This window comes from Athene noctua, chromosome 4 (genome assembly GCF_965140245.1).
Source record: "Athene noctua chromosome 4, bAthNoc1.hap1.1, whole genome shotgun sequence".
Taxonomy (NCBI): Eukaryota; Metazoa; Chordata; class Aves; order Strigiformes; family Strigidae; genus Athene; species Athene noctua.
Window position 1 is genome coordinate 9,543,908 of NC_134040.1, and position 23,683 is coordinate 9,567,590.

Here is a 23,683-nt window from a genome sequence, read left to right on the forward strand (position 1 = left end):
ATCTTAAAGTTTTTATTACACATGAAATATAATTGTTGTTTGTTAGCAAACATGATAGCTCTTTATTCTGGTGAACTATTTATTTCCCTCCTTCCGTTACTACTCTTTTTTTACATATAAAGAGAATGTTTAAAGAGAATGCAAACTGTAGTTTGATATTTATTTTTGTGTGCTATTTAGTAATTGTAGTGCATATCTGAAGAAATATGGTAATAGGTGGTTTTTTTTTCTTACGTTTTAAGGCTCCTGCTAAGAGAGATCCAACTCAAAGTACCATCAAAGAAGACAAAGTCCATGTGTTGAAGTATAATATAGGAGATCTAGTGTGGTCAAAAGTGTCTGGTTTTCCATGGTGGCCGTGTATGGTTTCTGCTGATCCTGTTCTCCATTCCTACACTAAACTAAAAGGTATGTCAGTGATGCTACAAACATCCAGATTTATTCATGTATATATAAACATTATTTGAGGAACATTCTATTCTTCATTGTATCTACTTCAGTTACATTGTATCTATCAGTAACTGAATCATCTCCTTGTTGCAAGAGGAATGTTAAAATCATGTAAACACTATTCTTGAGCATATAGCAGATGGAGGTTTTTTTCCCACCATGTCTTTTTAACTCTGAACATTCTCCAAAAGACATCACAATTGTGCTGTATGAAACTGTGGAGTCTTACTAAAAAAATTATCTGATGATACTTTCCATTGTTTTTATGGAGATGCTTGGAGAAGTGTTATAGGCTAAAAACTTTATTGAAAGCTAATGGTAATTAAATACTCTTGTTTGTTATGCTTTACTAAAAGCAATCTGTAATTCAGGCAGCTAAATTTTCTGTGATTCATAGAATCAATACTGTTATCTACAAACGACATCAGTTAATTTGAAGTGCAGGAACTACCAAGTGTTAATGAAATTTTAAAGTATGAATCCTGTACGATCTCTTATCTAATTTGCAGCTTTGTTTTCTGTTCTGATACCTGAAACTTTTGAGGCTTATCTGTGCTGGCTGTGGAATGATAAAGTAATATAGGTTGAAAAGGAACTCTACAAGTTAGAGCAGGTTGCTTGGGGCCTTGTCCAGTCAAATATTTAATGTCTTCAGGGATGGAGACTTTACAGTTTTCCTGGGCAACTTGTTCCAGTGACTGGCAGCCATTATGGCAATAAGATTTATCCCTTTATCTAGTTGAAATTTCCTTTATTTCAACCTGTGTCCGTGGCCTTTTATATTAGCACTGTGTGAATCACATTGATTAGGCACAGTTTGTCCTGGGTGAGTCTGTGCTGGCTATTTCCAGACACCTTCTTGTTGTTCATGTGCTTGGACATGTCTTAGGAGAATTTCCCCCATAATCTTGTAGTCATTGAGAGCAAACTCATCATCTTAGCTTGTAGTTCCCCATATTGTTCTTGTTTTTCCTGAAGATAGGTGTGATGTTTGCTTTATTCCAGTCATTGGGTATCTCCCCTGATGGTTGTGACCTTTCAAAAATTAAAGAGATCACCCTCGTAATCACGTTGGCCAACACCTTCAGCTCCTTCTGAGGCATCTCATCTGGTCCATAATCTCATAGGAGTCCAATTTGATGAAGTGCTCCCTGACTTTTTCTTAATACTTTGTGGGTAGTGCCTCAAGTCTTGCAGCCTTTATCACTAGCCTAAGGGACCTGAAGGCTTGGGGGCAGGTGTTATGTTTAAAAAAACAACCAACCAACCAAAGCTCTGAGACAGATAAGGTATAGAGTAAGCCAGGCTATGTCCTTTGTCACTCAGTCTCCTGCCCCATTGAGCATTCCTTAGCCTTCTGTTTGCTACTGTTGTATTTACAGAAAATCATCTTGCTGCACATTGCATCCCTCATTAGTTTTAACTCCAGCTGAGCACTATAAACTATTTTTTTGCTATGTTTATGACAAACTGTACTGAAAGTTTAGAAAACCTGAAAACAGAATTCAGAAATCTTGCAGATTGAGGAGAAAAGCAAGATGTTTACAGGAATATCAAACCAAAGTAGGAGCACATAACTTTATTTTGATATTTATGCTTCTAAGTACTTTAATGTATTCTATTAGATCAAGCAAAAGTATTGGCTTCCGTTGTTATGAACAGAGTAGGGCACTATTTGTCACTAGAGGTTTCAGTGACTTTGAATCTATTTCCAAGACTGGGAAAGGGGTGTTTCTGTGGTTTTGATTTTGTGTAGTTTTCGAGGGTCGCATTGAGAACTTGGAAAATGGATTAGAACATACATCTAAAATTTGCATTGGAATTACACAAATTTCCAATGTGGAGGGACTGTTAACATGTAGGATTGGAAATCAGAATAATCTTGACACTTGTGAGGTGTGATCTGAAAAAAAATGCAGTTCAGTAGGAGTAAGTGTTGGATTATTACAGTGGTAGGTGATCAAACTGGGAAATGAGTGGAAGGCTGCATTTTTGCAGAAAGGAATCTGATAGTCATAATAACCCATTGTGGTTTTCTCTACAGAAAGACTGAAATCACACTGACGTAAATTAATAGTGCTGTTTATAAAAAGCATGAAGTAGATCCTTTGCTTTTCTGATGGTAGCATGACCTCAGCAGGAGTACTTTGTTCATTTTATCCTGTTTGGACCATCTAATTTCAAGAATCAGACCAAACAGAGAAGGTTCTGAGGACAGCATGAACAGAAATCTAGGAGTCTACCTACATGGGCAGACTGAAAGAACTGGGGCTGTTTAATCTAGCAAGGGGTAGCTAATGGAGAACCCAGTAACTCACCTTAAATTAATTTACATACAAAGAAGAAAAGGTGCAAACTCTTCTTACTCTGGAAAGGAGAGCTTACTAGCAATGAATATTTACACTACATATTAAGAAGAACTTGGAAGGGATAAAGATAGTGAAGCATTGAGATGGATTGCCTGGGGCGAAGGTGTGATCTCATTCATAGGGGGTTTTTAAGAATGAATTGAACGAGGATCTCTAGGATTATACCTAGACAGTGTTGGTAGTAAACTAAATGGCTTCTTAAGAACTCTTTTAGCATTCATACAATTGCTAGAATGATTATATTATAGACAAATTTTTCTTGTAGCAGTCTTCCAGAGTTTTGATCAGGCAGTCCTTGTGATTTTAGTCTTTGGATTATTAGGTCTGTTATGAGACTAAGAGCTGGATTTTGAGAGAAACAAAGTTGGGGTTTTGTCCCTAACTGAATTACTCTGTTTCTTGATAGACGCAAGGTCTATGCTTCATTATCAAGAATCTCTGTGCTAGTTTTTTATAGGAAACTATAGAAATAGGTATAGCAAAAACTAATGTCATATGTCTGAATACAACCTGTGAAGTACTAACAGAAAGAAGGGCCCACATACTTTGAGATGTTAATTTCCATCTCTTTGAGGTAATATGGATGATCAGAAATATAATTTCTGGTATTTGTTCTGGAGTTGGCTTGGGGCCTGCCTTTTCCTTCAGGAGATTTGACTAGGTCTGAGCAGCCATCATAACTGATAAATGCACACTGATGTGCGTATTGCTATCAGCATGTATTTCCAGTCTTGTATTATGTTCCACCTACTGTTTACTATTGAGGCACTACCCAAAGTTAGCCTGTTCCAAACAATAGAGTTCTTTTATCTGGGAGTTGTAGAAATACTCAGTTAGGTCTCTCATTTTTAGGATTAGGGTGTGTTTATAACAATCTGAATTTCTGCATGCTAATACTCGATTTCATCATTCCAGCTGGTTAGGCTTGAAAAAGGCTTATAACTTGCAGGACGTACAGTTTCTTATAATAAGGCCCATACTGAGTCAAAATAAAGCTTCATCTCATTCACTATACTGTCTGTAACTGTGGTCAACCACAGATGCTAGGATACAGAAAAACACAAGTACTAGCAGTGAGTCCCCAGAACACTCTCGCAAGCCTTCAATAACTAGTGATTCCAGGATTGTGTGAGCCAAAAATTATGTCTTTATATATAATAACCTTTAATTAATTCCATTATTTTATCCAAGAGCATTGATATAAATTTAGCCCACAAAAGATATCTGAAGATTCACAAATAGGTTCAATGATTCTAGTGGTAGGCACTATTATCTAGACTCCTTAATTATGCAGTTACAGCTGTCCAGCATTATATTGTAAAAGGAATAGAGTGCCTGTGTCTACTTAGAACTGGGCTGTTAGCTGCTCTGAGGCAGATCTTTGCAGGTGGTTGTAAATGTAGTCCGTGCCAGCTCTCAGTCTGCAGCTAGGACATCCTGCTAAAATACAAAAATTATCCTTTATTTCATCATAGACAGATTAAGTCGACAGAGCTCAGTAGTCCCTAGTTAAACAACATTTTCTTGATGAGTACAAAATAATTACTGTGCAAGAAAATTGTTCCTGACTGTGCATTATGGGAACATGTATTAAGACTACCAGATTGGATGTTTGATACGTACAGTCTCAAGACCTTTCCTGATGCCAGTCCTCTAGATTCGTATAATTGATCTCAAATGAGTCGTTACTGTTCTTGTAGCTCTCATGTGGTTTTTACATATATATATATATATATATATATATAGTATGCACATCCATTAATTAGGGTGATATCATATTATCATTCCAGATGCCCCATCTTGAGATCAAGCCCCTTTAAAAAGTAACTTTTGACTAAGTAATTACAAGTTCTTTCTGAGCCTGGAAATCCCGGTAATAATAGTGCATGAAGCAAACTAGATGTGTTTGCTGATTAAGGTAGAAGACATGCAGTGTATGAATAACCCAGCAAAATCTAGACTTAGTTTGAAGGCATCTGTAATGGAGGACTGTGGCTGTTATTTGTTCTTAGTGCGTAGAAATCCCTACTTGGTTTCCTCTTCCTCCCAGACTATGTTAGACGTAATAGTGTGGTGACACCTGGAAGAACCATAGATACTGTAGCAGGGGTAACTGATACTTTTCTAGCAGGTTTGAATTTACAAACACAAAAGTGTAGGTCATCACAGTTAAAATATTTTCTATTTGTAAATGTGAACCTAATTTGAACTTCAGCTTGGACAAGAGATCATCAGGTTTTAATGAAGGAGATGCTAGAGAATGTCTTAAGTCTGATTCTCTTACCTCTGCCTTTTAGAAGTTCATTGTTAACTGTGAACTGTGGTAAATTCTTAGGATGGTGTCTTCCCCATTCACTGTAGAATTGTTGAGATCTTTAGGAGGGGAAGGTTGTATGCCTACATGTTGTTACAGTGATACGGTATTCCTCTTCACAATCTTAGAAGAATGAATGCTTCTTCTCAAGGCTTCAGAATTGTTCTCTTATCTCTCTCCCACCACCCAAATCCTTTTCATTTCTTGCTTTGATTCATTAAAAGCTTGGTTAAGATGAAGTTTTGATTGCAAACCAGCTGAAGTATGTGTTTCTGTTCAAGAATATTGAAACTTTAGGCCAATCAGAGATGAGGCTGAGTGTGTGGGCTATCCAAGCTTTGGAAACTTTTTCAAATGTAGTATTTTCCAAAACTAGACATGTTAATATAGGTGGAAAGCACTGACAGATGATCGTAACCTTAAGTTAATTAAGCAAAGCATATTCTTGTTTAGAATTAAACAACTGGGCTTTTGTGTTAGACTTCATAGATTATAGCTCAGACACTTTCAAGCCAGTTAAGTGGGTTTTTGAAAGGTTAACCAGTTGTACTGTGCTTTTGTCATGGTAACTATAATAACAGCTTACAAAAGACTTCAAGTCTGAAAGTGCTGAGAAGAAACTAAGTTGTATATTAAATACATTCATTTTTAATTTTCAGGACAGAAAAAGAGTTTTCGTCAATATCATGTTCAGTTTTTTGGAGATGCCCCAGAGCGAGCCTGGATATTTGAGAAGAGCCTTGTGCCCTTCAAAGAAAAAGACCAGTTTGAACAATTATGCCAGGAAAGTGCAAAACAGGCCCTCACTAAAGCAGACAAAATAAAGGTAAGAGGCTACCGAGTCAGACAAGATTTGCAGCTTTTTATTTTACTGTGACAGGTATGTACAGATATAAACAGATATTCTGGAAGGCTTTAAAGACAGCTTGTTTTACAGAGACTTGTAGTCTTTTATTTCACTTGCCAGATGCGAAGACTGGGATGATTTGCCAGTTTGTTACCTATTAAAAATACTCTTCTGCTTTTGTCATTGATTCATGCATGGTATCAGTACTATCAAATACAATTCCATTTGAATGTCTGAATTATAATCATACATTACGCTTAGTCTCTTGGAATTGTTTTGTGTTAATGTTGGCATTTTTGAAATCAGAAGTGGGCAAATTTCTCACACTGTCATTTTCTCTTGCAGATGTTAAAGCCTGTTTCAGGGAAGCTGCGGCCACAGTGGGAGATGGGTGTTAAGCAAGCAAGTGAAGCAGTAGGCATGACAGTGGAAGAACGGAAGGCCAAGTACACCTTCATCTATGTTAGGGACAGACCTCATCTTAATCCTCGAGTGGCAAAGGAAGTTGGCATTGCTGTGGAACCGGTAGAGGAGATAGATGAGTCATCTTACTCAAACGAAGAAACCACTCAAAATCTGAAATTGATGAAAGAGTCTGGCATTCCTAACAAGAGGAGGAGAAGGACATCAAAACTGTCTGCCACTGATGATACGCAAGAATGCAGTCAGTCGGGGACTAAGAATACTACTCCTCAAAAGTCATCTGAACAGGCAGAATCCAAAAGAGGGATAGGCTCCCCTCTCAATAGAAAGAAAACTCCAGCATCTACTCCACGAAGCAGAAAGGGCGATGCAGTATCTCAGTTTTTGGTCTTTTGTCAGAAGCACAGAGATGAGGTTAGTCTCTTTTAGCTGTTACTGTTGCTGAGTGCCTCTTCTCATTTCTGTACTGAAAGAACTTCTTTACTTTAGTTGACAAAAACTAGTTGTTACTGTAGAACCCGTAATACTCTGGGCTTGATAAGGTATGCCTGCATCAAATTTTGGTCTAGACAGGAATGGAGAAAGAAGGGCATGTAGATGAGCAGTAGAAACATGATAGTGATAATGCTATCGTACTTCAAGCATAAGTTGTGTTAATATCTTCCTACATAATCCAGTAATCTTTTGTATTAGCCATAATTTTTTAAATTGATATAAAATATAGTAGATATGCATACATATGCTCAGGCAAATATAACAAAGGTTATGCTGTTTATGGCAATTTACTTGTAGTTAGCATGTACATTCTTCCTGAAGATGTGGCTCAATTCATTTAGTGTGTTCCCTTTTCTTTGAACTGCTCAGAGAAACTCCATTTACCTACCTAGAATCTTCTGTTGAGTTTCAAAAGAAACTTCTTACCAAAGCTTGTGAAAATCACTGTCACGGTGCAATCTGCTGGGACAGAAACTTGGTCCTCTTGAGAGGATTATGCTTCAGTACAAGATAGAATAAATAAACACCTTAATATCAATATTTCTTAGGAAGACTGTTAGAAGTCTAAAAACACTACTGCTGTTCTAGCTCATTACTTTAAAATAATGACCATCATTTTTCTTCCTTACAACCCTCTGCTCCATTTGCAGTACAGTTTCATGCACTGAAAGAAGCCTGAGTTCTCATATTTTACTGTAGTTGTACTATTCCATAATACCCACAGAAGGACCAGAAAGTTAGTGGTGACTTTGTCACACTCTTTAACTAGAGTGATTGACTTTGTTACAGGATATTTGTGTTAGAAAACTTTTAATAGGTATGAACTTTATAAAGAAAAATTGGAAAACAGATTCTGTTGTATGGAAGTCAATTAGTTGTGATCCAACTTAGGATCTTTTTAGTTCCATTGCAACTTAAGCTAATATTAAGAATTAAAATGAACTCACCATTACATATACCTTTTAGTGTCTGGTTAAATCGAGAAAAGCGTTGGGAGTTCAGTTTGGCTCCAGAAAGGAAAGGGTTTTGCAGTCAGACTACTAAATACAGATTTTTTACATACTCATTATGAAAACTGTATGGGTAAATAATCTGTCTCATGTTTGAGACACCAGAGTTCTATTTCCAGTTCTTCTGTAAGTAACCTTGTGTCACATGCAGGCAAGGGGGAACTTCCTTGGCCTTTAACATAGGTAGCAAGAAGTGTTGTGCAATATTGAAGGACATGAAATTACTTCTCTGAAAGAAATGAGATGATTATGACTGGTTTTATGGACTCTTAGCCAAACATATCTTACCACAGAAGAGACATGCTGAGTCTCTGATGTTACATTTCTATTTTCTGTGCCAGTTATCAAGCTTCATTCCCTACTGTGGTTATACTGTAATTCTCAAATTAATAGATGAAAAATATGAAGACCATTACAATATTTGACACTGAGGAATTGCTTTGTCTTCAGTGTCATTTCGGGAAACTGAAGAATGTGAATAAACTGAAAAGCACACTGATGATGGTGACTAATGTGGAGTTTTTAGATAGAGGGCCTCCTACTACTTCTGCCTAGAATACATTTTAATAAGATCAGTCATGAAAGCCTAAATCCACCTGATTGTGTGACCCATTCTGATAGGTACAGAAGCACTTCTGTGCATAAAACAGAACTAGGTTATGAAAACTGCAGATACCAGTCCCTCTAACCAATCAGGGCAGTAAAACCTCTCTTTTCCTTTCTCTTGGTTCAAAGATAACTGGCAAAGTGGGGAAGTACTATTTTAGATATTCATGCTTCTTGCACAGAACCAAAGTTACCTGAGTTTAGTTAACCTTCCAGACTGTCATGTTGCCTTTAAAATGGCAGTTTTGTGCCTTCAGTGGAAGGTGGAGATTGTATCCGTCCAAACGAGTATTCAGAGTTTCCCCATCATTAGGCTTATCTGGTTCAACTTGCATGGTTTGCTTTCCATCCAAGAGTTTGTTTTGTTGCTGTTGTAGATGTTCTCACGCTTTAGGAGTGATAACGTAGGCTAAAAAACAGACCTGATTTTGAGCTACTTGTATTGGTGGCATCTGAAGGTTTAGTGTATGGCTAATTTAGTATTTGCATGTAGAAACTTAGAAGAAAGGTAAGCTATGGATCCAGAAGAGGCTTCCTGGACCTTAGACTTGGAAAGGGATGGAAGTGAATGGGAAGGACTGACTGAACACTTGTCTTTTGGGGCCTTCAGTAATCACAAACTCTCTTAGAAGTAGAGCCGTTTCTGCTGTGTCTTGCTTGGACTTCAGTTTTCTACACTAGTAGGATTCATATATCGGTTTTGTTTTATTAATTACTACTTTTTGTGTTATTTTTTTCTGGGAATGGGAGGGTGAGCAATAGTTGAGATTTTTAGAAATGAATGATGGCTGCTGGAAGACTGGATGAAGTGCTGGAAAATGTGTCTAATAATTTAAGAGGCATGCTTCCCTGAGGGAAGTGTTGAAAGCTTGGAGCACTTTCATGGCTGCAGTGACGCATTATTTTGTGCTGTTACCAAAGGAGCAAAGATATATTTTGTACTGCTGGCATTCTGACGTGCTTCCTCTGTGAAATATAACCATAGTAATCGTTAGAAGGGAGTGTCTGACTTAAGATAAAGGCATCGTTCAGTGAGAGACAAACAGCTATACTGTTATATATGAATTCATTGATTTGGGCCTTGAGTCTGTTTTGAGGTAAATTAAGAATTTATTTTACTAATAGGGTTTACAATTGAAGATTTCTGCATGTGTAAAAAGTTGTTGAATATCGAGACAAATAAGAGCGAAGGTAATATGCTTTGCTTGGATGAGCTAGGACGTGCTTGCTCTAATTACCATGTTTTCCACACCTATAGTGATATTAATTGCCAGCTCCAAGGAAAGACCTTCTATGTGTTCTGTAGCATAGTTAGAATAAGTACTGGGGAGAAGTGCATGGTTTTCATGTACATCAAGATACTCAACACATCACTCCCAGTATGTATGCTGGGATTGATTAATACAGTGTGAAGACTTTGGAGAAGACTGCTGGGTGGCCTTGGAGACTCCTTGGAGGCCTTCTTTGCAAGGATCCCTTAATCATTAAGGACTGTGAATATCTTTTGCTTGTTACTTCAGAGCATTCCTAGTCAGCTGAAAGGTATTTTAATTCATATTTTGGTGGGACTGGAGGTGATGTCCAACTATCTCATTGTGCAAACAAAGCTAGTTATTTCTTAGAGGATTAAATAACTGTGCCCTAGTCAAGCACAATGGTCAAAATAGATGTTAGTTTCTTTTCGTAAAGAAGTGAGATTTGTGGGATGGATATATTGTGGGTCTGTGTTCTCCCCTCTCAATAACTCTCTTGACAATCAAACTTTGAGTAGAGGCCTCCAAAGGTGGTTGTATTCTCCAGGCTTTATGCAGATGACTTATGCCAGATAGAAGCAAGAGAACTCTTAGTACTCCACTAGGGGAAAAATTAGAGCATGAATTTCCCTACTAGACTGAATAATCCCAGTGGAAGGAAGGTACTACAACTATTCTAACCCCTGGAGATGCTTCAGTCACACTTGTATCCTGACAACAGGAAATACTATTCTAAGATACTCAGTTCTCCGAAATCAGGTTTAATCGTTTCCACTTATCACAGAAGAATTGTATTTCTGTTCTGTTGGATGGTGTTATTGTTTGAACGCTTGGCTTTGTTGGCCTAGTTTTTATTTTGCTCCATGATTTTGGGGTATTGGTTACATCACTCCAGTAGTAGGATTTTGGAGAATGCTGGGTAGTGAGATGAGAGGGGTTGTTTTTAAAGCTACTGTTTAATTTCTGTGGATCATATACAATCTTAGAGCTTTCTGACTTCTCTGTTAATCAAATCTGTTTTTACTTAAGTAGAGATATAGGAATACTGAATGAGTTTGGGAGGATTTTTTCATTAATACTGGATTTTCTGTTTGTGTTGAATAAACTTCTAGAAACTCTCTTAAATTCCATGTTGATGGCTATTATGTGTCATGCTCATATTATTAAGAAAAGATGCACAGCTTTTCAAGTTCCTAATATTCATATACATAGTGTAAAATGATGAATTAATGCAGGAAAATGTTGTATCAGATGCTAGTTTGTGTAAATCTCTGCTAAGATAGGTGCAATGAGTTCTATGTTCAATGAGTTCTCCTGTGAATTGATGGATGTCTATGTAGGCAAGCATATATTCCAATATTCTTGTCTGTCTTTTGTTACACAGATTTAAACTTCATCAAGGAATAATACAAATTTTTTGAATGACCACAAGATTTACTCTTAATCCTTTTTTTGAATATTAAAAGGCAAATAGAGATTTCCAAAATGATTCTTGATATTTCTACGTATGCTAATAGAGATATGTTTTTTAGAGAAACAGAGAGAAAGGTGGTTGTTCAAAGAAACAATGGATACAGAAGGGTTTGGATGAGTTGTTCGTATCCAATTTTCCAAAGCAATAGAAGTGTATACGCCATTCTTTTCAATAGTCACCTTTTTTTTAATACAACCCTATTTCTGCGTGTATAGGTGGTTGCTGAACATCCAGATGCTTCAAGTGAGGAGATTGAAGAATTGCTTGAATCGCAGTGGAACATGCTTAGTGAAAAACAGAAAGCTCGCTATAACACAAAGTTTGCCATAGTGACCTCTCCCAAATCTGAAGAAGACTCTGGTAAACGTAAAACTGTGCTAGTGTACTCTAACTAAATTTGATATACATAGTGGTGTTAAACTAAGCACATATTTGAGACCTGTAGGGAAAACAGCTTTCACTGTTTTCCAGTTTTAATTCTTGGTGTTTGTGCCAATAGCAAAGGAATGCCAATGGTTACAATAAACGCAACCCATGAAGTCTACATTTCTTGCTCATTGTTCTGAAAAGTTGTTATATGTAAACCTTTTACTGTTTAGAGATTGCCGATTTCTCATTCTTCTTCTGCCCATAAGCAGCTGCCATTGCATCCACTGCCTGTTATGAGTGGATGGTGGGAAGGGAAGACAAAAGTGTTACTACTAGTAAAATTTGAGTTGTTTTTCTATGGAATAGTTAGGAAATGCTTTAAAAACTTTAATCAGTGCTACACCTTTTCTTCATATATACCTAAAGTCTATTACCTCATATCATCATCAACTCAGGAAGAAGTATTCCAATCTTTATTCTGAAATTCTCATCTGTTTGGCATTTTATTATGCTACTCAAAGTTTTTAGGACATTGTACAAGATTGCAAATAGGGTTTTTTTTCTCATTTTATTTTTTGTTGCTGTTGTCTAGTGTTTGGTTTTGATGAACAGTCTCAAGTATTTTGCAAAATATTTGAGGGGTTTTGGAGTCACTTGAGAAAGAAGGAGGAAGATAGTTTGGCATTTGCATGAACTTTATCAAATTTAACTCGCTATCATTTTTCAAATTTAAATAGCTTTACAGCACTGTAAGAAGACTTACGGAAGTATTAGAAGCCATCAGGTGCTGCTTTGGGCAATGACAAGAATGAGAGGGAGTGTTTGAAAGTTTGTGAGACTTGGAAAAACTTGTATAAACATGGCAGTCAGTTTTGTTAACTATCTGTGTGTGTGTGAAATAACATCATTTTGTGGAAAATTGAAAAGTTTTTAACTTTAAATTTTAAGTGTCAAATATTTGGATATCAGTTTAAAAAAAAACCACATTCTGTATCTCTCAAGGTTCATCATTGAAGAATATTGGAGAGGCCAAACGTAAAGTGTTTCAAGACTCACCTAAAAGGAGATCAAGATCCAGAAGTAATTGAAATTTGTGTTGTGTGCAAATAGTTCATCATTATAAGTAGCTATTGAGTGTATTTTTTTATGTAATCGCCCACATATCATAATATCTTCATTTTATCTCAGATGTTGTCTTCCTTGACGTTAGAATTTTAATGGATCCCAAATTAAATATCTAAACACTGTAGTACTGAATTTTGTTCACCTTCCTCAGTGTCATATTGCAAGAAATGTAATTGAAATTGTACCTGTACCAGGTGTTTCTAGTACATATATTGTGTACATTTATAGTTATCTACAGATGAAATCATGTCAGTTGAATCCTTCCCCTACCCAAATCCTCTTATCTTAAACTTGGAAGAATATTGTGGGATTTCTTTTGCTGGCTTTTTATAAGTGGCAGGTTCTCCTGGAGCCATTTCAGTCTGCTTTGTGGTTTCAGAGTCTGATAATAGAATATGTCCTAGATTGTTTAGATAAGAACATTAATTTGAAAATTATCCATATTTTCAAGTTGCTTTATTTTTTAATATTTACAACTATTTGTTCCCACTGGAATAGAGTGCTTGTAGCTGTAGGGCAATTTTCAGTTAACATATTTGTGCCCCTGGAGCTTGCAATCTTCATACTAATAATACTCTGTAGCTTCATGAACTAGAGAGTACTGGAGAGTGTAATAATGTTGTCATTTCATCCTGAAGAAACAGACCACTTCTTAAAACCTTCATCTATCTTTTTGAGGTAGAGTGAGTGCGAACAGTAGCTGAACCTGTGGAAGGAGTATGTAGCTTAGTCGCTGACCTTTTGTAATTTAGCAGCTGCTTGAACTTTATAATGAACAGTCATCTAAATATATAAGTCCCTTGGTTTAAAATGACCAATGTGATTCTGTTCTTAGGATTCTGTTCTTAGGATTTTGGTTCACAAAGGAAGGGGATCTTACGGTCTCCTGTAAAATATAAGTAAGCTTGTTAGAGTCTGGAACTGCCATACCAGAAAGAGAGAATTAATCTCTGCAGTTGGTGATATCTTGTCTTTTCCAGAGGCGCCTTAATAGATGTCACCAGTATCTTCATCTGTATCGTTTGGAGAACTTAAAGGAGACTTAAAAATTCAGTTCAGTGATAAGACACTGTTAAAGTGACAGGAGACGAGTTAAAAGCTGTATAGATCAGTCATACAGTCTGACGATATGAAACAAGTGTTGGGCAGTAATATTCAGATCTTAAACCAGTGCATATACAGGTAGAATCATCATTCTAAAATAACTTAAGTGTGAAGCAGTTGATTTGGATGTGTTCTAGAGTTAGTCTTCAGCACCAGAAACCAGACCTTAAGCATTAAGAGGTCATCAAACTGTGTTAATGTTTAACCATGTTTTAAAAATAATGACTGAAAGAAAAGTAACTTAAATAACTAGATCAGTTCAAAATAATTTGAAAGTGGGTTTTAGATTATTTTTCATGTAAGTTTCCCCCATCCCCCATCCCAAGGTAACTTACATGGAAATAAAAGAAACCAAAAAAAGAGGACAAAGGAACCTACAGAAGATTTTGAAGTTCAGGAAGCACCTAGGAAAAGACTCAGGATGGATAAACAGAATAATCGGAAGGTAATTATGTCATTGGTTTGTTTGGGTTGATTTATAGCAGCACCAATCACATTGCTGTAGTTAAGTTTGTCAGCATTTCCATTTTCAGGATTAAAAAAATAACATCTGTATGTCAAACCAAACTGTTGTAAATATTCAGAGATACATGTGAGCTTATCACTGTGGGGTTTTTTTTTCCTTTGGTTTCGAGGATGGAGGTATGACAAGTAGCACTTAAACTGTGGCAAAAATGTATGTTGAGAAAATCTGTTTCCCAAAGGAATGTGCAGAGGCATGACCTTTCCGTGTTGTCATGCTTTATAGTTCATTTTCTTTCCTCCTGAATTGGAGTTCGGAGATGTATAAAAGAATGAAAAAAGAAATAATCTTTATAGTTAATACTTAATTTAGACAAAAGTCAGGGTAGAGAGGAAAGCAAGTAAAGCAAACCAGAAAAGCTACTTTTCAAGAACTGGAAGCCTATAGAACACTTCAGTGGCATGCTGACCCATTTCTTAAGTTAGGAAACTGCAGTAAATACTACAATATATTTATTGCACAAATCACAGGCTCCTTTTCAGTTTAGCTTGCTTGTGAGAATGAGTTTCAGTGACCTACATAAAGAAAATTCTATGTTGGATACAGCCCAAATCCTGTAGAGATTTAAGCGTAGGTTTATTTAGTAATGCTTGTAGACCAGGGAACTTAATGGGTTTTACTTGTGTGAAAAGCTTAGTTCACAAGTGTTTTCAGATACGTTATTACAGTATTATACTGTAGTATATTGCAGAACTCATCTCAGGACTTTAATGGTACAGTGATTAAGTGAAACAACCTAATACAAGGAAAGGCAGTGGATTTATTTTTTAAATTAATTGTGGAGGTATCATTTGTAGATTATCTGTTTGGTAGGCTGGTTATATTACTACCTCTGTATATATTGTGGATATTCAAACAACTTGTCTAGAATTCAATATAAAAAATAAATGGAATTTCAGATAGCCAGACTTAACAAGCTTATTAGCAAGAGACAAAGATAATTCATATAGAAATGTTACCTTTGCAGGAAGAAGGGCAAAAACTGGTTTTTGCACTTTTTGCTCTAATGGGTTAGTCATTGAATATTTGTCTTACATTCTAGGAAAAGTTTTTGGACCCTTTTCAGGTTTGTCTAAATCCATAGAATGGGCATGTCTAGATCTATCAAATAATTAAGTTTACTTACTGTAATTAATTCCTGCTATGAAATCCGTGTTTTGACTGTCCCTGAAGTTACTTCTTTACTTCCCCACCAGCATTCATACACTACAGTTAGCCTACATTATCACAAGCAGAATGAAAGGTAGTTGCAGTATAGTTCATGCAAAGGAGGTTCTGCTATCTTTGATGCTGTGATACAGATGTGAATATTAACAGGAAAATAAATAAATAAGAATTATTCCTATGAGATACATACCACTAATAACACTGACTTTGTAATATGCATTTAGGAAGTGTCCTCTATCTGATTCATTTATCAGAACTAGTTAAGAGAATCTGGGGGGTGTAAACATTAGGTAATTTGGAAGCTCTAAACACATATAGCAGTGTTTGTGCTTCTATCCACAGAAGGGTCAGATATCATAGAATGGTTGCTTTGCAGTTTCTTTTATGAATTATCTCTTAGTCTTTTTCCTGCTTTCACCAGCCCAAGAGCACTTCTAGCTGTATGTGCTGCTGCTTAGTAAAACATCTAGTGAATGACAGTGAAAACATCTATGTAGCGATACAAAAAAGCAAACATTAACCATACACCTTCCTCGTGCTATTCCAAGTTTACCTGCAGGCTTTTGTTACAGTTGTCTTGGATAGGAGGAGTTTTAATGACTTTTTTAAAATAACGTTTTACTTATTGCATGAGAGTTGTGCATTATCCTCTCCTTTTTGTCTTTAATTTTTATTTACAATTCTGAATGTTTTCACACAAAGTAACTAAGTTACCTATGTGGAAGTTTTGAAAAACTGATTTATTCATTGGTGCTTTCATGATGTATATAAAATGCACATTAACAAAATGAGGGTTTTGTAAAGTATGCTTTAAATATGAGTGAACTATACTGTACATTTTCTTTCATTGTAACAGTAATCTTACAAAACTGATATTGGGCGCCTCTGGTGGTATCAGTCATAGGGTGTCTTAGTCTCCTGAGAAGTCAGTAAAAACACAGTGTAGCACATCTGTAGTACAGTAGCTATTTGTATATATTTTTACAAAGGAAACCAGTTCTCTGGCCTTTGAGGTGTTCACCCGTACATCTTTTGTAAAACTGAATGTCAGGTGAAAAATGAAAAAAAAGTATGTAAAACCTTCTGTTCAGTAGAATTGTTCTTACTGATTAGGTGAGCATTAGTCAGAGTTAAGCATTCTTGGCTACAATTTTAGTGACTTATTACTTGTATGAATTTGTAACATACAAAAAGAAGAAAAATGGTGTCTTGCGTAAGGAACAGTGTCTAATTTTGACAAAGCTTTGATAAAAACTTCCCTGGTTTTTGGCCTAAACTTTTAACAATAAATTCTCAATCTGGAGCAAGTTTGTTGTTTATGCTCCCCTGAAAATAGAGTTTTTATTTTGGAAATGCTGAAACAATCTTAACGATAGTAATTTTAAAAATGGCACTGCTATAAGTTGTGGAGTTGAAAGCAAGCCTCTCTAAGACTTAAAATTCTGCACAGGGTTTATTCTCAAATTTATATACTAATTCTGCAGTTTACCTTTAATAATGAAAGGTTTCAATTTGACCAGTTTAGACAAAGAGTAGTAAGGATAATTTACATGTTTTATGTTCATTTAGAGCTCCCCTTTTTGATATGCTGAATTTGGGATGGATAAGTGGGATGCTGGAATACTGTGTTCTTTAATTTTTCTCATTTGTTTATGGGTTTGTACCCTGTGCTGTAGATGAGTTTTTAAAATCACTTAAATGGGGCTAGCTTAACTACATTACCATTCAGATATTTGTAAAGACACTTTCTTTTTAATAACATAAATCCAGAAGTAATTGCCAGTTTTATCCAACCACTCATAAATTAGGAGTTTTTTTATTTTTTCATATTTTTTTTTGTGACAGAGGGAGACAAGCAATGACAAAACAGCAAAAACAAACTCTTCTAAGGTCACAGAAACCTCCTCTTCACAAAAGAACCAGTCAGGTAATGTGGTCAGAATAAGTTTTAATGTAACTTTTTCAATTAAATAATTTTAAAATAAACAGGTTGTCTGAGGCAGCCGGCTAAATTTTGCTGATGCAATAACCAGTTACAGCCACTATGCCACAGATGGGGGGGGGAGCATGCCCTCTTCCTTCACTACCACCATTTTGCAACATTATACTTGACTGAAATTGTGTATTGCTGATTTAGAGCAGCAGTTCGCAAGTTCACCATTTGATGGCACCAAATTAAAGCTATTGCCCTGTGATCTTGGCAAGCAGTGATACAAAACCTACTGCTCCAATTTGTCATTGTGCATTAGCCCCATAAAACAAGTGCAGTGACCGTCAATGTAATCAGTTACTATGTGATTTTAGCCCTTTCAAATGATGCTTGATGGGAGGCAGTGTGGAGTGGGAGAGGGAATTCTAAATAACCTTGGACCAAAATCCAAAAGTCAGACTTGTTAATGATGCTCAAGTTTAAGGTAAATTCTGTAACAGCATGTCTCTAGGTGTTATAATGATTTGCCAAAGATGAGTAAGCTTCAGCAAGTTCTGCGCAACGTAGAAGTGGTGATGTGCCATAGATAATGTCTGGTACCTGGCTCCTGTATATAAACTTTCTTTTAACAAAGTGTTAGTGGTACTCAGTGATGAAATCACGTAGGCCTTCTAATGTTTATCTGAGGAGATAACTGTTAACCTCTGCTTTAAAGAGGTCCTAAATCACAAGATATTTTAATAGAAATGAGCCAAAAAAAAAATAATTGGGAAAACATTTTCTAGCCATTTGTAGTACATATTTGATTAACAGAAACCTCTTGATTTTTAAAATCAAGCCAAAACACATGGTTTCAGAAACTTACTTCATGTTCTCTCAGCCCTATATAGGTGCCCAGAAGACCTACCTAAATCATTCCTTCCTTTGTCTGAAGGAATATTTTAAATGGCTTCAGGGAGATAACGTTTTAAAGTTCCAAACTTCACTTTGTAAACCAAAATTATTTTACAGCAACGAAAAATCTGTCTGATGCATGTAAACCTCTGAAGAAGCGAAATCGGGCTTCAGCAGCAGAATCTTCAACTCTTGCTTTTAACAAGAGTTCATCTCCTTCAGCTTCCTTAACTGAGAATGAGGTAAAAAAAAAGTGGTGTTTGCACACAGCCATTTAATTACAGAAATTTTCAGGTGTGAATCTTGTTTAAAAACAAAAATCAAAGGCGAATCCTCTAACGTTGGTGCTCTAGACAAGTTACAGTTTTGGCCTCTGTGAAACCTGTTAATGTGTGCATTGCAAATTCATTTATTGTAATACGAACGTCTGATTTGGGGACGTCGAGATATTATTGTGGTTTTTAATGTATTTACCAACGAAGTTTTAGAATTGTAACCTTCTATTAGAGGCAAAGTAAAATGCCAGTGTGTTCTGTATTTTCTTCTACAGACTTTATGTAAGTGTACTACATTAGTTACATAATGTAACTCAATATTGTCATGTTGCCATAGCTTTTATATTGAAGCAAGTTTCCTAATCCTCTCTTTGATCTAGAACTGGACAGTTTTCTGAGCAGAGCCCCTTTAAGCTCAAATTAGTTTTCAGGCTGTTTAAGTGCTATTTCTCTGTGATGCAAATAGCTTCATCCCCAGTAGAGTTAAACAGGCAGCAAAGGATGTATCTTTTTGATACTTACTAATCATAGTCGTAGCTCTGCATATTTGGAACTGTAATTCTTCTCGATTGACATACAATAAATTAAATGTATGTACTAAAAGTGTATTCATACAATCCATTAAACCATCCCCAAGTAATCTACACTATTAAAACCAATCAGCCAAAGAGTGGCAGCATGAGGGTGAAGTATGCATGCTGTTTTGCAGGTGGATTCAGAAATGTAGCTGGTAGGATTTAGTAAAATATCCATAGACAAACAGCTTCAAGCAGTTTGTATTACAAAAGCTGTAGAGAAAATACTTGCCTGCTAACAAGGGAGTAGGGCTTCCAGCTATCCTAGAGGACTCTCTCATCTCCCCTAACAAACGCATGAGGTGCTTAGACAGTGAATGCAGTTAAAATATCTAGACAGTGTTCATTAAATGGTTTACCTTTGGGTGGGGAAAAAAGATTGCATGTTAATGGCTGTATATCTTACTGTAAGTGGAAAAATATATTAACAAAAAAAAACCCAACCAAAATTCTCTCTCCTGTACCCCAATAAAACAAGCAAAGGAAGTCCCACAGGAAATAATGTCCATAGCAGCAGTCAAGTAAAGTAATACTTGTTCCCATTTTGTTCTCTCAATTGAGAGACTCCCATCTATTGGTTTAACAGCTTGTGCTGTTTTGGGTTTACTGCTGGGACTTGCTGTATAATGGTTGGTTGTATTTGGGACCATCTATTCAGTGAGACCATTTTAAGGAGCATACTGTCTGTTTGGCTCTAAATATGCATCTCTAAATACTGTCATTTCAGGAGAAAGAATCCTCTATTTCTAGATACTGTGTTTATAAAATGAAATCTCCAGAAATCTTTCCCAACAAAAGGCTCATTTTTGCAGGTTTTTTGGGTTGTGACTCAGCAGTTCACATGTAAAGAAGGATATGGTTATATATAGGTTGAGATGGAAATTTTAAAACTTAGCTCTTATTTACTCAGCTACTGCTAAACAGCAAAAGATGTGAGAAAAATTGACATCATGCACTGCTCACAGAACACAGATACACAAACTAGAAAGTTAATTAATTGTTTTTGAGGGTTAAAAGGTTTTAAAATACGAAAACAATCCCAGTCAACATAACAGAAAATACACCCTGTCAAATAAGAGATTTTGAGGGGCTGGGTGCAGGGGGGAGTAGGTTGGTGGGCTAGATCCTTAGATGGTTTAAAGCTACACTGACTTGGACTTGTACCAACTAAGGATTGGACCCAGTTTGTTTTCTATGATACTAGATATATTTTGCCTTTAAATAAAACAAAGATGTCAGTCATGTGTTTCTGAACTTACTATTGATCTATTCTACAAAACAAGGAAAGATACACATTTTGGATTGTGGGTGGCTTCTTTCCCTTTTGTATTATTATTTAGCACTTGTCTAAATGGCTAAATATGTGTGTGCCCTGAGAGCATTCATCCAGAGAGAAACCCTCTTCAGAGTATTAAGGGAAAGAGTTTAAAAAAAACCCCAAACAATCATGTTTGAAAAATAAAAACAATCAAAGCAATGATGAAAGCCTTGCACAGCTAGTTGAATAGGATGTAATTCTTCTCAACATTAAATACATTTCCTGATTAACTTTTCTATTTCTGTGTTCACTATAGTACTTCTAAACGTTGGCTTACATGCTCTCTTAACAAAGATAGAAAAAATTCTGCTTACTCCACAAGCACATACACCTCTGCAAGCAATACTAAGTGGATTCTAGTCTTTTTTTCTCCTTTCTTTTGCCCCCACACTATTTGTGGACAGCTGGTTCTAGATTGGAACCTGGATACGACTGTTATTTGTCAAGTACTGTTGCTAGCTGCACACCTCTTAAATGTCAGTCCATTGCAACTAAGTTATAGGATGGGTGTGCTCAGTTTTTTCTTGTTTGAAAGTTGCATCTTATTTGACATTTTAAAAAAATATTTTGGATGCTTTTTGTTGTTACTGGGGGTATTTTTTTTAATGGGGTTTTCTTGAAATATTAACTATTTAGTTGAGGCCAAATTTTCAATTGATAAGTTATTTTGGGTATGTAATTTACAGGGAGAGAGACAGGGGTGGGGGTGTGGACTTCTGCCTTAAGAACAAACAGTAGACCTGACCTGTCAGAGATTAAAAGGTAGGCTTTCACTCCCTTCAAAAAATTGGGCTTTGAAGTTGTTTAAAGGTGAATGGACAGAAGCAGTAAGGTGTTCATACATGAATAAATAAATTTCATACCTGCATTTAATCTTGAAACAAAATACTTAACTTTACTTCTAGGCACTTGACATCAGTAGTCATTTCCTCCAGTACTTCATGTGAAATATGATTTTGTTTAAAATCAAATTCTTAATGAGCAACTGATAGACCAGATGTGAGAAACATACTCAACACTTCAGAGACTGCAAAAGCTCGTGGTAGTTTTTTACTGCCTATGTAAGACTTGGTGTAACAATCCAAAAGCTCATGATATTTGCACAAAAAGACACAGGTGGTGTATTCTCATTTCCTTTTTTACCTTGGCCCTCCACCCCCAATAATGTAGTAGGTGCCAGTAGAGTGTAATCAGTATGTTTTTTAATAAATAAAAAAGGCTTTACGTTACCATTACTGCTGGATTGTTGGCACACTTTGTGTGTTTGCGTGAAACATAGCTTTTCAATTTCTGTGGTTATTGGCTGGCTTCATTAAATTGGATGGATTTATTGACAGCAGATAAGTGTCATAGTATCTTGCAGAGTCTAGATACTACTTCTGAACTTTGTCAAAGAAACTGTAATTTTTTTTTTTCTAAGAGAGGACAAAATAAAGACCATGTAATACTCTAGATTCGTAGCTAGCCAGTCATTCGTCCTATCCTCATGAAGTATGAGCTGACCAGCAGATGGCAGTTTAAAGAAGCCTGTGAAGGATTTTGAAGGTGTTGCTTTTATCGTAAGTTCCTTGTATCTTCCCTAGAGGGAATTCTTTCTTCTTTCTGTAACATCCAGTGTCAAAACAAGTTCAGTTGCTGGTTATAACTACAACTTCTTGTGTTTATAAGGCATAATAATGCAAGCCTTAAGCTTTGCTCTTTTTCTGCATATTAAACAGTATGGTTTTTTTCCTCATTTCCAATTTGACGCAGATTTTTTACCTGCATTTTTTAATGGGTATTAGCATGTATACACAATGGAGAAAACACATACCGTTCTTAAAAGGTAAGGTATTTGATTGAGAAGGCAGTCATGAGACATGTACAACTTGGAACTAAAAAAGTACATCAGCTCCATTTATCGACCCTGGAGTTTAGTTGTCCTACAGTCTACAACTAAAATATTCTAGGCACACTTACTGCAGGTAAAAATAACTGTCTTTGAGATCCTAAGAACAGGAAGGAAGAAAGGGATTCATGTTATGTTTAAAATAACAAAGTACTGCCCTAAAACAAAAAACAAATAAACAAACCAACTCCCAAACAAACAAAACAGTTGAAGCTAACCTTGCAGGTTGTTAAAGAAAATCAGTGTGCTTCTAGCATTTCATTCTAGCTTCTTTCAAAGATAATTTTCAAAACAATACTTAAGGATAATTTAATATATAGTGCCACTTGAAATCCTCTTCCTTAGCAGACAGTTGTTTCCTGTGTTTGTTTCTGTATGCCTATAGACTATTTTTTTTCTTGTTTCAAAGCACCAGTAAGCAGTCAGGGGTACGTTTTTGTGGAACACGCAAGTAATTGGACTTTTTTCTTGCTAAACCTCTGCTAAAGCCTCTAACAATTGAAATGACCTGCATCACCCACCAGATCTTACAGTTTTGTTATGATGCTTCTATTTTCACACGAAAAAAAGTTCTAGGCTTGACTCTTGTTCTTTGGCAGCACATTCTGTGTAGAAAATTTAAGTTTCTTATGTAATATTCTCATCTTGTGTATTACTTAGGCTTCAGAGTGCAGAGAATCTGTTTACTGAATGTTTACATGATGTAGATTTTTATTCCACATCCCCTACCAAAGTATCATGAGTATCTGTAGGCAATTTTATAATGTTTTAAAATGTTCTCACAGAGTTTTAATTAACTTTCAAGGCAAATTCAGAAATGCGTAATATCCTTATCTGAAACGTCTAACTCCTGCTAATAATAAAAATGAAACTTGTCCCAGGCCGTCTTTTTTGCTATTATAGTACTGTGTACACTTGTGGCACCGCATACTTAAAGAATTTATCTAGTCTAGCAGTATGGGCCAAAATATCATTCTTCATTCAGTTCAGGAATTCTTATACTGAAATAAAGGAAATGTTAACTGTAACTCAATTGGCTCTGTCAGTTTTTCTGTCTCCGTGTGGGTGCACGATAGATTGTCTTTTGAATACAATCTGATCTGTTGTTTGTATGTTGCTTATTGACTTACTCTTGTATGAGTTGTGCTTAGATTAAAAAAAACCCAACCCTCTAGCCGCTGAGGTTTTGTTAATAAGAAACAAAAACAAAAAAAAAAGTAGTTGGGGGTTGTCTGTGGAAAGATGAAAAGAGTTTTCTTATCAGAACATGCATA

The 23,683-nt window shown here is 36.0% G+C and overlaps 1 protein-coding gene across 5 annotated transcripts in view; it reads left to right on the plus strand.

The window, feature by feature from the left end:
• NSD2 (nuclear receptor binding SET domain protein 2) overlaps nucleotides 1-23,683 on the plus strand; it is a 104,431-nt gene that overhangs the window by 55,406 nt on the left and 25,342 nt on the right. For 4 of the 5 annotated variants that reach the window (XM_074904384.1, XM_074904383.1, XM_074904385.1 and 1 more), the window contains exons 3-10: nucleotides 243-408; nucleotides 5,793-5,959; nucleotides 6,326-6,817; nucleotides 11,457-11,601; nucleotides 12,613-12,690; nucleotides 14,166-14,284; nucleotides 17,375-17,456; nucleotides 18,471-18,595. In XM_074904384.1, coding sequence (XP_074760485.1) covers nucleotides 243-408; nucleotides 5,793-5,959; nucleotides 6,326-6,817; nucleotides 11,457-11,601; nucleotides 12,613-12,690; nucleotides 14,166-14,284; nucleotides 17,375-17,456; nucleotides 18,471-18,595 — 1,374 coding nt within the window. The remainder of the gene's footprint in view (nucleotides 1-242; nucleotides 409-5,792; nucleotides 5,960-6,325; nucleotides 6,818-11,456; nucleotides 11,602-12,612; nucleotides 12,691-14,165; nucleotides 14,285-17,374; nucleotides 17,457-18,470; nucleotides 18,596-23,683) is intronic. The other variant, XM_074904387.1, reaches the window with a different exon arrangement.